This window comes from Budorcas taxicolor, chromosome 2 (genome assembly GCF_023091745.1).
Source record: "Budorcas taxicolor isolate Tak-1 chromosome 2, Takin1.1, whole genome shotgun sequence".
Taxonomy (NCBI): domain Eukaryota; kingdom Metazoa; phylum Chordata; class Mammalia; order Artiodactyla; family Bovidae; genus Budorcas; species Budorcas taxicolor.
The window spans coordinates 6,425,345-6,441,113 of record NC_068911.1 but is presented as its reverse complement, the minus strand read 5'-3'; the positions used below and the strand labels follow the sequence as shown (position 1 = coordinate 6,441,113).

General features: G+C 41.8%; 2 protein-coding genes across 2 annotated transcripts in view; one reads left to right on the top strand and one right to left on the bottom strand.

The window, feature by feature from the left end:
• Positions 1-15,769, bottom strand: part of ZSCAN25 (zinc finger and SCAN domain containing 25) — a 430,575-nt gene that overhangs the window by 108,829 nt on the left and 305,977 nt on the right. The window lies entirely within an intron of this gene.
• LOC128043221 (olfactory receptor 2AE1) lies at positions 12,168-13,118 on the top strand. Its single transcript, XM_052635514.1, has one exon. The coding sequence runs from the start codon at positions 12,252-12,254 to the stop codon at positions 13,116-13,118; it is 867 nt and encodes a 288-aa protein (XP_052491474.1). The 5' UTR covers positions 12,168-12,251.

Here is a 15,769-nt window from a genome sequence, read left to right as displayed (position 1 = left end):
CCGACTCTTAGCGACCCCATGACTGCAGCCTACCAGTCTCCGTCCATGGGATTTTCCAGGCAAGAGTACTGGAGTGGGGTGCCATTGCCTTCTCCGTTCCCCCCCCGCCTAAAGCTAGGAGGGGATTGTTCTCAGCTTTTCACTCTGAGAATCTGGTGGGGTGCCTGAAGGCAAAACCCAGGAAAATAGGCAGCTCTCCCAATACTGCAGCTCCCCCAAAGCTTCTTACTTTTAAGCTAGACCACACTGCGCTACCAGCAATCTGTCAAAACTGTCATTTAAGTATGCCCACTAGGTGATGGCGCCGGTGGATTTTGGTTCTCTGTTAAGCAGATCTCAGCTTCGAGTCTGTCTTTCCAGATTTGGGGGCGCAAGTTTGCCGTGCAACCTCAGTTCTCTGATGGGCCCCCAAAAAGCCAATGTCTTTTCATCTTTTTCACATCATAATGATGTGTTATGATTTCCAAATTCTTTACATGTCAGAGCTGAAACTGGAAGTATTCTTTTATAATATTAAAATAGGTGGCTCGTAGAGCACTGTAATGGTTAGTTTTATGTGTCAGCTGAGTTAAGGGATGCCCAGAGAGCTGTCTGTGAGGGTGTTTCCAGAAGAGATTAACATTTGAATCCACAGACTGATTGAAGAAGATTGCAGTCACCATGGCAGGTAGGCATCGCCCAGCCAGCTGAGACCTGAACAAAAAGTCAGAGGAAGGGCCAATTTATTCTCTGTTTTAAACTGGGACATTCATCTTTTTTTGCCCTTGGACATCAGTGCTCCTGGTTCCCAGACCTTCAGACTTGGGCTGGGACTTACATCATCAACCCTCTGATTCATGGGCCTCTGGACCTCAACTGGAACTTATGCCATCAGCTCTCCTGGTTCTCAGGCTTTTGGACGTGGACAGAATTAAACCACCAGCTTTCCTGTTTTTTAGCTCTCAGCAGGTTGTGGAACTTCTTGTCCTCCACGAGCACAGGAGCCAGTGGCCAGTGATCTATTCTTTTAGTTCTGTTTTACTGAAGAACCATGACTAATACATCCTCATATAGTTGAGTCTTGCTTTTTTTCCTAAACAGTCTGTCAATTCTTAACTGTTACTTTTAATCCACTCACCTTTAAAGTTACTATGTATAGTTGGATTAAAATATACCATTTTGCTAGCTGTTTTCTGTTAGTTTCTTCTATTTCTTCTCTTTTCTGCCTTCTCTAGTTTTATTATTTAAAAAATAAAGTTGATTTTATCTCACTTATTTTTTGTACTTCTTTTAAAAGCTTTTGAGTCAGGCCATAGAGTTTACAATATACATTCTGAAAAATCTGAATCTACCTTCCAATAGTGTTATTTCCTGTGTGCTGAAAGACTTGGAAACAGTGTTGGTTCCCGGTCCTTGTTCCCTTGAATTATAGATTCACTCTTAGGTGTGCAATAACCACCCAATACATTGTTACTATTAATGCTTTAAAGACTTGCTTTAAACATCTTCCTTTGGTATGCTGAAAAATGTTAAGGTGGTATGAAATGACCAAAAAGAGTAGAAAAGAGATACAATGAAGAAATCCAGGTAACTGAAGAATCATAAGAAATTTTGGAAAGATAATTGTAATAGAATACCCATACTGATGACCTAGAAGTTATCAGCATTCAGGCAGCCAGTAGAGACTCTCAGGAAAGAAAGAAAATCAGAGCTCCTCTGGAGTCTGGATGCTGAGAGTCCAGCCCTTAATTCTTGGTGACCTAGATAGTATTGAAAAGCAGAGACATTACTTTGCCGACTAAGGTCTGTCTAGTCAAGGCTATGGTTTTTCCAGTGGTCATGTATGGATGTGAGAGTTGGACTGTGAAGAAGGCTGAGCACCGAAGAATTGATGCTTTTGAACTGTGGTGTTGGAGAAGACTCTTGAGAGTCCCTTGGACTGCAAGGAGATCCAACCAGTCCATTCTGAAGGAGATCAACCCTGGGATTTCTTTGGAAGGAATGATGCTAAAGCTGAAGCTCCAGTACTTTGGCCACTTCATGCAAAGAGTTGACTCATTGGAAAAGACTCTGATGCTGGGAGGGATTGGGGGCAGGAGGAGAAGGGGACGACAGAGGATGAGATGGCTGGATGGCATCACGGACTCGATGGATGCGAGTCTGAGTGAACTCCGGGAGATGGTGATGGACAGGGAGGCCTGGCGTGCTGCGATTCATGGGGTTGCAAAGAGTTGGACACGACTGAGCGACTGAACTGAACTGAACTGAACTGGGCTCCTTTCAGGGCTGAAAGAAAGAATGCAGGAGATGGGTGATTCTGCAGTGGGAAAGATCTCCTGAGTCAAGGGGACCGTGGTCCTCTGAATGAACCCGTTCTTCTCTAGTTCTGCCGTTACTGGTGTCGTGGTGCAGGCCCGCAGAATGCTTGTATACAGGTCGTCTCATTCTTGGTTTCTCATTCAGCATGATGCACACACTTTCAAGTCGTGCTTCTTTATCCATTGTAAAAACCTCTGGCTTTTGGTCTGAGTCTCCTTTCAAAGAAGTTGTCACTTTGTGGGTAGTGAAAGACTTTTTGCTGCTGCTGCTGCTAAGTCGCTTTAGTCGTGTCTGACTCTGTGCGACCCCATAGACGGCAGCCCACCGGGCTCCCCCATCCCTGGGATTTTCTAGGCAAGAATACTGGAGTGGGTTGCCATTTCCTTCTGCAATGCATGTCTTCACTTAATGAAAATGGATATTTTGGAATTTGCTTAAATCTCCCCCCCCCCAACCCCGGGACTTCCCTGGTGATTCAGTGGTTAAGACTCGGCTCCCAGTGCAGGGGGCGTGGGTTCAGTCCCTGGTTGGGAAACTAAGATCCTACATGCTGTGCAGTGCAGCCAAAAAGAAAAATTAAAAACAAGCTTTTCCTTTCTGTTTTTTTCTTTGTTACTATTTTCCTGCCTTCTTTTGGTTTAATAAAATATTTTAAAGTTTTACTTTATTTCAGTTATTGGATCTTTAAAGAGCTATACCAAGTTTAAAAGTAATTTTGAATTTGGCATTTTGGTTAATTACTTTTCAATACAGTGGGGAAAATTATAAGCCTTTTCAATAAGTGGTTTTTGGAAAACTGGATATACACATAAAAAAGAAGAAATCAAGTCCTTATCATAGACCACACACAAAAATCAACTAAAAATGGTTAAGTAGTTAAATGTAAGACCCCAAAGATAAAAATTCTAGAAGAATAGAGAAAAAGCTTAAAATTGGCTTTGGTAATGACGTCTTGAATATGACTCCAAAAATCCAAAAAGATTATATCAAACTAAAAAGCTTCTGCACAGCAAAGGAATTAATCAACAAAGTGAAAGGACAACCTGCAGAATGAGAGAAAATATTTTTGAACCATAATCTGATAAAGGATTAATAACCAAAATATATAAGAAATTCCTACAACTCAAAAACAAGATTAAATAAATGACCTTATTAAGGATAGGCGAAAGATCTGAAGAGACATTTTTCCAAAGAATATTTAAAGGATTGTGCTCAGTCACTCAGTCATGTCCAATTCTTTGTGACCCCAAAGACTGTAGCCCACCAGGTAATGTCAAAATATATAAGGGATTGCTACAACTCAATACCCCAAATTAAATGATCTTGTTAAGGATGGGCAAAAGATCTGAAGAGACATTTTTCTGAAGAAGACATTTTCCCAAAAATCATTTACAAGAAAAGATGCTCAACATGAACAATCATCAGGGAAATGCACATCGAAACCACAAAACTCACACCTGTTTGGATGGCTATTATCAAGAGAATAAAAGATTATGACAAACAGAATAGAGTTTCCTCAAAAAAGTAAACATAGAACTACCATGTGATCTAGCAATTCCACTTCTGACTCTATGTCCAAAGGACCTGAAATCAGTACCTCAAAGATGTACCTGCATTCACATGTTCACCGCAGCATTGCTGACAAGAGCCGAGACACGGGAGCAGCCCAAATGTCCGTTATCAGGCGAGTGGATAAAGAAAGTGTGGTGTGTGAAAGGTCAGGGTGAGGTCAGGATGAAAGGTCAGGGCATGTCAGGACATGTCCCAGTAGAGGGCGCTGCAGACACACCCCGGAGACAACCAAGCGGACCAATCAGGAGCCGACACGAAGCCCTCGCCGTCCAATCAGGAGCTGACACGGAGCCCTTGGACACCAATCACCGCTGAGCCCGCGTTTTCTTCCTTATATGGGACGCCCGGCCAGGGCTATAAAACCCTTCCCCACCCCTCACACCTCGCAGACTCCGCAGATTCCCCCGCTGACTCCCTTTGCTTTGCAGACCGCCCCCTCGCTTCCTTGCTTACCCGCCCCCGGGAGTTCTGCCCGAGAGCGACCGCCCAATAAAAGGCCCTGTTCAACGGTCCATAGGGCTGGCTCCTCCCCGCGGCGTTTCTTACAGTGTGTACATACAATGAAATGTTATTCAGCCTCACAGGAAATCCTGCCATTTGTGACAGGATGTATCTTGATAAATGTTTCATATGCACTTGAAAGATGTGTATTATTCTTTTGTTGAATGGGATGTTCTCAATTAGGTCTAGTTAGTGAATAGTGCATATTATTTCTTCAAATATTTTCTCTGTCCTTTCTCCTCTCTTTCAATACTCCAATTATACATATATTTATTAGGCCATTTGAGGTTGTCCTAAAGCTCACAGCTACTCTGTTCATTAATTTTTTAGTTTTTCCTATCTTATTTCATTTCTTGTAGCTTCTATTGCTAAGTCTTTATGCATCAATATTTCCTTTTGCAATGTCCTGTCTGCTGCTGATCCTCTAATGTGTTTTTCATTTCTGACATTGTAGCTATCAACTCTAGAAACTTGTGTGTGTGCACGCTTCTGTTTTATCTTCTTTAAAATATGTCTTTATTAACATATTTAATCTTTCCTCTATCATTTTGAAAGTATGGAATATGTTATAATAAATTATTTAATGTCTTTGTCTTTTTTTGCTTTTGGCTGTGTCCTCTGGCCTGCAGGATCTCAGTTCCCCTACCAGGGATTGAACCTGGGGCCATAGTAGTGAAAGCCTGGAATCCTAACCACTAGACCACCAGGATTCTGTCTGATCTAATCAATATAGTCAATAGAATATTGCAAATTGACTATTGAGTATCAGTTCTGAGTAGACTTTAAGTCACTGATTTTTCTATTCATTTTGTTTAATTGCAAGCCTGGTTATTATTATTATTTTTTATTGAATGCTAGACATTGTAAAATTTATCTTGTGTGTTAGATATTTTTGTATTCCTAAAAATATTCTTGAGCTTTTTTGTTTGTTTGTTTGGAATGCAGTTATTGGGAATTTGATCCTTTTGGGTTTTGCTTTGGGGATTTGTTAAGTAGAACCACAACAGGGTTTAGTCTAGGTAGAATTATTCCTCACCATTGAGGCAAGGCTCTTCTGAGGATTACACCCAGCACTCCAAACTGGTTTTCCAGTTTGGCTGGTGGGAATAGGCACTATTCCTGGCCTGGCTTGGGTCCAGGTCAAGGCAGTTCTTTTCCCCAGCTTTGAGTGGTTGTATCTTGATGCTTCCTTATTTTAAAACTTTCTAAGAGCTCACATTTTTCTTTGAATACAATTTACTGGACTTTGCTTTTTTCCCTTCCTTTCTCCTTTCCCTTCCTCCCCCTCCATTTCTTTGGTTTTTCTAGCTTCCTTCCTTCCTTACCTCTCCCTCCCTCCCTTTCTCCCCCCCCTCTTTCTTCCCCCTTCTTCTCATGCTTATATCCATCCTGGCCTCTCTTACTTCGCTCTGCAATTGCATCCACTGTCATACTGCCTTCTTTTCAGCTCCTTAATTACATCATGATTTTTTTTTTTCAACTTAAGGATTTTGTACATCTTTGACTTTATCTGGATCTCTTTTTACTTTCAATTTTCTGGATAATCCTTATCTCAATTCAGAGATCTCAGCTTAGATGGCAGTTTAAAAAGAGGCTTTCCCTTGTGACCCAGTTGGTGGCAGTGATCTCCCTGTTTTACCGTAGCATAGTAAATTCTTCTTTATCATCATTTAGCAATGGGTATGCATTGTTTCGTCTTTCACGCTCTCCTTCCCTACTTCTAACGTCACCCCTTCACAACCACACTTCCTTTGTAATACTACTCCATTCCAAATCTCTGTTTCCCTTGTTCTATCACCACCCCACCTCTCCAACCACTGCAAGAGACAGGCACCTGTGCCAGGGAGGTCTGTCCTTTTTCTGCAGGCTCTGACACAGAGCGATTGCTCCAAGGGGGTGCCCACAGGGCTAAACTGCTGGACAGATGTCTTCCCTGGAGTTTTCTCAATTGGAGGTGGAGGAGTATTGTATTTCAAGCTTAAAATATGGCATGAGAGCTTCCAGCTGTTTGGGTACTCTCCATCTAAAAATGTCTGAGAGAATGAGATCAGAGACCCAAGCCAAGATGAAAGATGGGAAAAGAAGGCATTGACATGATTCAAGTAATTGGCTCTAGCTGATGCAGAGATGAGTTCTACCCCGTTCACTGCTGTGATCCCACAACCTTCCCTTAAGATAGTGTAAGTTTTGTTAAATGTCATTGGCATTTGAAGAATGTTGACTAATACAAACCGTTAAGCCAACATGATGTAGTGTATTTGTTTACTTATTTGTCCTCTCTCTCGGTCTTATGGGGGAAGAGCGCATGCTTGCTTGTTCGTTACTGTACACAATACAGTGCTTGGGACTTAGCAGATGATCACCAAATATTGGTCAAAAAATCAATACATAAATGCTGTAACTACTTTAACTAGAAGGATATTATACGCTTGTAAGAATGAGAGCACCAAGTAAATCCTTAGAAGTTTTGAAGAAAGTGGTGATACAGTGAATCTACTCAAAGAATAAACAAACTAAACTCAGTGAAATAAGACATTTCAGTATCTGAGTTGAGAAAGAGAAGCAAAGGATATCTCAATAGATCCTTCACCTCTAATGGTAACGGTAATGGAGAGGAGGGCTTCCCTTGTAGCTCAGTCGGTAAAGAATCTGCCTGCAGTACAGGAGACCCGGGTTCGATCCCTGGGTTAGGAAGATCCCCTGGAGAAGGAAATGGTAACCCACTCCAGTATCCTTGCCTGGAAAATCTCATGGACAGAGGAACCTGGTGGATTGCAGTTCATGGGGTCGCAAAGAGTCAGGCATGACTGAGCGACTAACACAATGGAGAGGAAGAGCCGAGCATAACTGAGATGGGAGTAAATGAGGAGGAGATGTATAGCTACACCACTTAAAAAAATTCTGTATCTGAAGTCTTTCCACATGTTATACCGATGTAGTCTAAAAAACTGGAGAATAACCAACAGCAAGGATGGGAGGTGTTACTGGTAATCACCACTCTCCATTCCTTACCTTTTCTCCTGTGGTATGGCACATGGGGAAACCCTCCACTGGGTCCTGTGGGCAACAGGGACTCGATCTTTCTCAGATTGTTTTCTCCAAACGGTTGGATGGAAAGGGGCAAGAGAGTCTGGGTTTCAAGATGGTAAAATAAACCAGGGACTCTAGGAACTGTTTCTCTCCACGGTTAACTAGCCCTTGGAGATGAAATTCCCATGTTATCTTCTGAGCCACAGTCCTCAAAATATCGCAGTCCCCTGACCCCTACAAACAAACTTCAAGCAAAGCCCTTTGGGAATGCTTATCTCATGCACAATGCAAGCCTAATTGGCATCCTGAGTAATGGTTTCCAGAGGAGATTTAGGATGCATCCTTTGGGTGGGAATCCCTGATGCCATGTACTTAGTGTCCCCCATTTGCCTCAGCTGACATCGATCCTCTGGGTTTAGGGAAGTTTTATTTCTCACAGATGATGCTCCTCTTTCTTCACGATTGGCTCACGTCAGGCCAAGTCTTTCCTCGTTCTAGCTGTTATGATTCCTGCGGAGGAAATGTCATGTCGTCAGGAAGGGGCTTATTCTCAAAACACCAGTGCTAGAGCCAGATTTTTACTTCATTAAACGGGAAAGGAGGTGTAAAGCTAAGAAGAGAGTGCCTTGAACGATCCAATAGAACATGAAATCCAAAACATTTTTCTTTTGACTTTGGACTCACTGATGATGACGCTGGTATTAAGTATAGCTTCTTAACCAGGAAACATTAACGTAAATTGTTATGATTCAAGTGCTCATTGCCATCTTTGGATGGAGAGCTGGCTCATACGTTTGGGGGCAGAGAAAGCATATGCATGATTCAAAGGTTCAACCAACAGATCAAAGAAAAGTTTAGTTACTTAATTTGTGCCGATGCATGATGATGGAGTTCAACATCTGAACACATTTTGCAAGAGTGCTCCGGAATTACAGACTGTCTTGCTCCTGCTGATGCTCTGTCATTCAAAGATTCAGTGTAAACAACAAAGACTGTGTAGATGATACACTCTATGGTGTTCCTCAGTAAACGGCAGTGTTAAGAGTTACGATGGGAATCTGATGAACATCTCAGAAAGGCCCTGTTTGGATGTTCGGTAGCTAACGTGTGTGTCAGTGTGGCACTATTCTGCACCCTCTATTTCACTACTGCACTTGTGTTCCCCACAAGAAACTTTTCCTTGAAACTAAGGCATCCTCTGGCATTGTCAGCATGTTACTGGAACCCTCAAGTTATAGGGTGACGATTGGTGATTCCGTGAGGAAAGCAGTCTGAGAAGGCAGAGGAAACGTCTCTTGAGGGACATAAATCAGACTAGGGAAATTACTAGTGAAGTTCCTATGGGAGGAAGAGAGACATGAATCAGACAATGGGAAAATTTATGATGCTATGGAGATTTACAGAGAAATACAGAAACTAAGGATGAAAGAGGGAAGTATATGGATCCTTAAGTAAAGGGAAATGTATGGATGTGCTGATGGGGCTGGAATGACCAGAGGGAATGTGGGGAACACTGGGCTGTCAGACCACAGGAAGCTAAGTTTGAAATAACAGTGTAAGGCGACAGCCCTAAAGATGCTCCTCTGCTGCATGAAATGGAGAGAGATTACTGGTCAAATTACACCCTGAAGAATACATTCAATCCCGAGTTCTTCACTTTAAAAAGTAAGTAATCTGGAATACATGAAGATCCAGGAAGATGCTTAGAAGGAAAAACACAAAGAGGGATAGGGTGGCTATTTGGGGATCAATTTAGAGTATTTTTTTTTTTTAAAGTTCACTTTCACCATGGAGATTGAGCTCTTATTCTGATCAGTATTTATGTGAGAATTAGGTAAAGGGCTGATTGGGAAATCTGGCCGAATAAATGTTGTGATCCTGGTTTTATCAGCCTGATTTGTAATTTTCATGCTCTCAGGTCTTCCTAGGTCTTATCTTTACTGTTTTCAAATACATAATTATGGTGGGTTTGTTATGTGTCGCCTTGGCACCCATGCACCTCTCTTTAAACTATACTTAATCGTCAAAGACAATATCAACATACCCTTCCACCTACCTGGATACAACTATCCCATGTACAGCTAAAAACCATGTAACCCTCTCCAAAGAGGAACAAATAAAACACACTAACCTTTTTCCCATAAAAAAGGTGAAATTAATTTTACTCCTAATTCTTACTCTCCTTTTATGTCCTGTAACTTAAATACTGAGATATGAAGCTAACCATATTAATATATCTTATGTTAGACAAAGGGATGACTGAGTGGAATAAACAGAAATATTTAGTAAATATATCTATACATAAGATATTCACATATCAATAAGTAAGAAAAGCCTATAATATTTTGAGTTTTCATTCTGCAGCTGCTCACACAGTCATGACTGGTTTTTCTAAATACCTTCTTTCACAACCCATTCCATATTCCCTTTGTTTTCAGTGGGTCATGGTTACTTGCTGGGTGGGGAGCAACCCTAACTTTCACTCCTGAAGGATCTGGGCCATTAGCAGTCTTGTCTGAATTGGGTTGTTGTGATTTTCCACTGATTTTCATCACTGGACATTTGAATACAGAGTGCACCCTAGAAAATCTGAAGTCCAGACTTGCTCCTCCTTATTCCCATGTAGTAGCAACTCAGTTTTCCCTTGCTAGTCAGGATCTATCACAACCACTAGCAGAGTAACTTTCTTTGCTTGTTGATTCAGTGATAAGAAGAGTCCAAAGTGGCAGTCTCAGCTCTCAGTAAATGAAATTGTGTTGCCTGATGAAGGAATTCCTTCCTTTGTAACTAGCAGAGCCTAAAAGTGTGAGGGTAAAAAATTTGGCAGTGGATCCTAGTTATAAATGGTACAGTGGGGGACTCACTCCCACTTCCACCTCTTGATTTCTGTCCCATGAACTGTTGCAATAGAAGAAACGGCACCATAAGTTGATAGAGAAATTTAGAACATATACCACATCTTAGAGGACAATGCCCCAGCAATATGAGGTGTTGTCAACTACCAGTTGCTGTAACTGAGTCTTCAGAAGTCTGTCTGGTCAATTGTCTCAGGATGCTGGAGAATATGGAATAGACTAATGGATTCCTTCAGCATGGGCCCATCCCCACATTTCATTTGCTGTGAAATGAGCTCCTTATGCAGCAGTCATAACATTACTTCACGGAATAACATGGTGAACAGAGCATTGTGTATGTTCATAGGTGGTCGTTTTGGCAGCAGTGCTCTAGGGAAAGGAGGCAAATCTGTATCCAAAGTGTCAACTCCAATAAGAAAAAAGTAAAGTCCCTTCAATAACGGAAGCTATCCAGTATCATCAGTCTACCACCAAGTGTCTGATAGCACTATGGGATGATGCCATATCAGGGGCTCAGAGCTGGGGCTCTGTTGGCAGATGGGCACTCAGTGGTGGCTAGACTGGCCGTGGTGACTACAAGTCCATGTTGTTGAGCCCATGTAGAGCCTCTATCTGTGCTGCTATAGCAAATCTGGGAGTCCATTGGCATGAACAGCACTGAGAAAGAAGGCCGGCATCCACAGAAGAGGTTAGTGGTTGGAAAGGATGACTCATTTTGTGGACCACAGTAGTGGATCTTTCTTCCTTGCTTTGCTGTGAATATCTGCATATTTTTGGTGGTGTGCAGGATAGTTACATGAGCAGAAGGATGGCTGTGTTGTGTTTATTTGGGGGCGATGTGTCATTTAAGGAGATGTGTTAAGTATATGTTTGCCAAATACACTGAAGATGAACTCTGGAGTTTTTTAATACATTGTCTTGGCTAGGATGAACTACATTTACTAGAATTCCCATTGCCGTGTGCTTCTGGTTAAGGTGGGCCACCTGAGAGATTCTCAGGAAGATTGAGAGGGCAGGGGGAAGCATCCATTGTTGCTGATGTGCTGACTCCCCTCACTGGAGTGAAGCGGCCGTGAACCGGCAGTTACTCTGCCTTCCCCTGGATCTTCCTCTAGTTTCTCTGACTCCAGGGCCAGGACTGTGCATTTAGCCTTGTTAAGCAGCTCCAGCTTGTGCAAGAGAAACTATGCCACCAGTTTCAGAGGCAACAATGATGACATGGGTCTCAGTCTGCCCTTGTGGGATTTATGTCATGTTTGTGGGTTCCAGCCTGACCTTGAGCTACCACACTTTTATACCCATCTTCCCTTTCTGATTGCTTGCCTCATGGAGTTCAAGTTCTAGAATCAGATAGAAAGGTGACAGCTTTACATAGACTGCTTAACCAGCTTTCACAGTCAAGTAAGGCCAAATTTCTATACAAGCCATTAAATGTGTATGTATGTAAATCTCTTGGTGGTTCAGCTTTTCCAGTTAAACCCTGACTGATGTAAGAAAAGATCTGTATATAAATATTATATTTATATCATATATAACATTTAGAGTGTATCTATAAAGTATATATACTTAAAAAAGAACATATGTATATATACACATATAAATGTATATATCTTCCTTATTGAGGAGAGACTTGTTTAGAAGTCTAGCACTAATAGAGTCTAGGTATTCTGAAATTTCAGAGTGATCATTCATATTTGTGAGCAGAGATCTGAAGTTCTCTTATTTTAAAAAAGAGAAATTTCAATAATCAGAGCTGTTGAATAATTAGACCCAGAAAAATATTATTCTTCAAAATTCTTCTGTGGATCGAAAGAGGCTTATCGCCAGGTTGGATGAACCCCAGTATTCCTGATACCACATTTCATCTCCACTTCCTGTTTCCCAGGGGCTGAGGACGGGGAGACGTGGCAGAGGAATCAGTCCTCTCTGGCAGACTTCGTCCTGGAAGGGCTCTTTGCTGACTCTCTCGCCCACCTTTTCCTTTTCTGCTTGACCATGGTGGTCTTCCTCGTTGCTGTGAGCGGCAACACCCTCACCCTGCTCCTCATCTGCGCGGACCCCCGGCTTCACACCCCCATGTACCTCCTCCTCAGCCAGCTCTCCCTCGTGGATCTGATGCACGTCTCTACCACCATCCCCAAGATGGCGACCAACTACCTATCTGGCCAGAAGTCCATCTCCTTTGTGGGCTGTGCGACCCAGCACTTCCTCTATCTGACTCTGGGAGGTGCGGAGTGTCTTCTCCTAGCTTTCATGTCCTATGACCGCTATGTTGCCATCTGTCATCCACTGCGCTACACTGTTCTCATGAACGGAAAGGTGACGCTAATGATGGCCGCCATGTCTTGGCTGGGAGCATCCCTGAACTCCCTAATTTACACGGCAAGCTTGATGCGCTTCCCTTTCTGTGGGCCTCGACAAATCCACCACTTCTACTGTGAGTTTCCAGCTGTTGTCAAGTTGGTATGTGGAGACATCGCTGTGTATGAGGCCACAGTGTACATCAGCACCCTCCTCCTCCTGGTTCTCCCCATCCTCTTGATTTCTGCGTCCTCTGTCTTCATCCTCCACAGTGTCATTCGGATGCGTGCAGCTGGGAGTAAGAGAAATGCCTTTGCCACTTGCAGCTCTCACCTCACTGTGGTTTCCCTCTGGTTTGGCGCTTGCATCTTCTCATATATGAGGCCCAGGTCCCAGCGCACTCCACTGCAAGACAAAGTGGGTTCTGTGTTCTACAGCATCATCACTCCCACATTGAATCCATTGATTTATACTCTCCGGAATAAAGATGTAGCTAAGGCTCTGCGGAGGGTGCTGGGGAGAGACCGTATCACTAAAAGATCGCGAGTGCAGTTGTCCTGAGCACATTAGTGGAATTCCCATCAGCTCCTTAAACTGTTCTCTGTAAACTGCAATGATATTTTCAAGGGTCCAGAGCCTTGATGACTACTGCGAAATTGAAGTGGTTAACAAACATTTCCAGTATTCTCACTTGCTCTCAGGCATCGAAGCTCCATCCAGTGCCATCTTAGTCAGTTTGGGCTGCTATAACAACAGTACCAAGGCTCGGTGACTTAGACAACAGACATTATTTCTCACAGTTTTGGAGGCTGAGAAGTACAAAGATCAAGTCTTCACGGTGCTGGACACTCTTTCATTTCCTTTTGGTCTCTTTTCAAATGGAATCTTGCCCAAACTTGCCTCCCTGATGAGCCTATTTAAAGCAGCCTCTTCACTCTTTGTCCCCTGATCCTACCTTATGATCATACTTCTCTGATATTGCATAACATTCTGTTCTTACTGTCTGCTTCCTAGAGTGAAATTTTCAAGAGGGTAAGGAGTTTTACTTTGTTTCCTGTTGTCTCACCAATGCCAAGAAAAGAGTCTGACATGAAATAAGTACTCAATAACTACTTGTTTATGGATTAATAAAGGAAAGGGACCTACATTGTCTTACTATCTCACGTGACATGAAAGATAGCCACATATTAATCCCATGTAGATGCAGAGACTTGACATCTCAGTGAACTTTCCTGGAGTCTAGTGGGCTGAGGGATGCCAGGGGATCTTCCCGACCCAGGAATCGAACCTGGGTCTCCCGCATTGCAGGCAGAAGCTTTACCATCTGAGCCACCAGGGAAGCCCAGGGACACCAAAGCCACAGCCAAATATCTAGCTCTTGCTTTTCCTACTAGTTATTCAGGCCCAGGACCATCTTCAGAAGAAAAATACTTGATGCTTGAGAGCAAAGTTCTGATTTCTTTGATGCGTAAGTATTTTCTCTTTGAGAAACAGCTTTTCACCATTCTATAATAAGATGAGCTGCCCATCCTGAGTAGGGTGCTATGTTATACACAAAGCCCTAAGGTTGGATTTGTGTTGCAACACTCCAATATCAAGTAGACAGAATTTTCAGAGATGTGATGCATGCGTTATTCCTGAAGGCACAATGGTCTGATATAAACAGCGAGCTCACAAGCCTAGTTACAGAGAGTGGTTGTTCTTCTGCTACGCCCACCCCTACTCTCTACACACATACACGTACAACTACGACCTTGTCCAGGATGCTATAGGATTATTTGGGAATGAAACAGTCTGAGCTAAGCTGATGGATGGTTATTCATGTAATGCTAACATCTGCCAAAGGTAAATAGTATAGCACATTGTGACCTCACTTTGAGAAGAGTTACTGTTTTCATTGTTGTTCAGTTGCTTAGTCGTGTCTAACTCTTTGCGACCCTGCAGACTGCAGCATGCCAGGCTTTCCTGTCCTTCATTATCTCCTGGAGTTTGCTCAGACTCATGTCCATTGAGCTGATGATGCCGTCTAACTCTATGATAGTAATTATTCTTGATATATTCTAGATATTAACCCTTTATCTTATATTGGGCTTACAAATATCTCTGTCATTCCATTGGTTGCCTTTTACTCTGTTGATTGTGTCATTTGATGAACATGTTTTAAAACTTTGATATATTCCCATTTATTTATTTTTACTTTTGTTGCCTGGGATTTCTGTGTCATGTCCAAGAAAACACTGTAAATGCAATGTCATGAAATTTTCTCTCTGTGCTTTCTTCTAAGAGTTTCATAGTTTTAGCTCTTACATTAGGTTTTTGATATATTTCCAGTCAAATTTTGAAAATGGTATAAGGTAAGGGTCCAATTTTTTTCCACTTACTATAGAAATCAAATAGAATAAAATATTTAGGAATTAACTTATCCAAGAAAGTGAAAGATCTGTACACTGAAAACTAACAAACACTGCTGAAAGAAGGTAAAGGTATGTAAATAAATGGAAAGATATCCTATGTTTATGGATTGGAAATATTTACATTGTTAAGACCTCTTTATTACCCAAACTGATCTACAGAGCCAAGGCAAAACCTACCAAAATCTCAGTGGCATTTTGTTTTCAAAAAAAGAAATATCTATCCTAAAATGTATATGGAATTAAGGGACCTCAAATAGCCAATGCAATCCTGGAAAAGACTAAAACTAGAAAACTCACACTTTCTGATTTCAAAACTTACTACAAATTTATAGTAATCAAAAAAGTGTGATACTACCATATATAGGGATGTATAGACCAATGGAATGGAATAGACACCTCAGAAAAAGATCCTCATATATACAATGAGATTATTATCATCAAGGATACTAAGGTCATTCAATGGGAAAAGGACAATCTTTTCAATAACTGTGCTGTGAAAACTGGATATCCACATGCAAAAGCATAAAGCTAGACCCTTACCTTACACTATACAAAGCATTAAGTGAAAATGTATCAAATATCTAAATGTAAGAATTAAAACCATTAAACTATTATTTTCTTCTTAGAAGAAAACATAAGGGAAAATCATCCTGATAAGAGGTTAACATCCAGAATATACAAAAATGACTACAATTCAAAGACGGTCACAATAAAATAACCTAAACATGGGCAAAGGACTTGAAAAGACATTTTTCCAAACAAGTTATACAAATGGTCAACAAGCACATGAAAGGATGC

Bases quoted from the DNA above. Each gene is read 5' to 3' on its own strand.
- LOC128043221 (XM_052635514.1), top strand. From the start codon at position 12,252: ATGGTGGTCTTCCTCGTTGCTGTGAGCGGCAACACCCTCACCCTGCTC.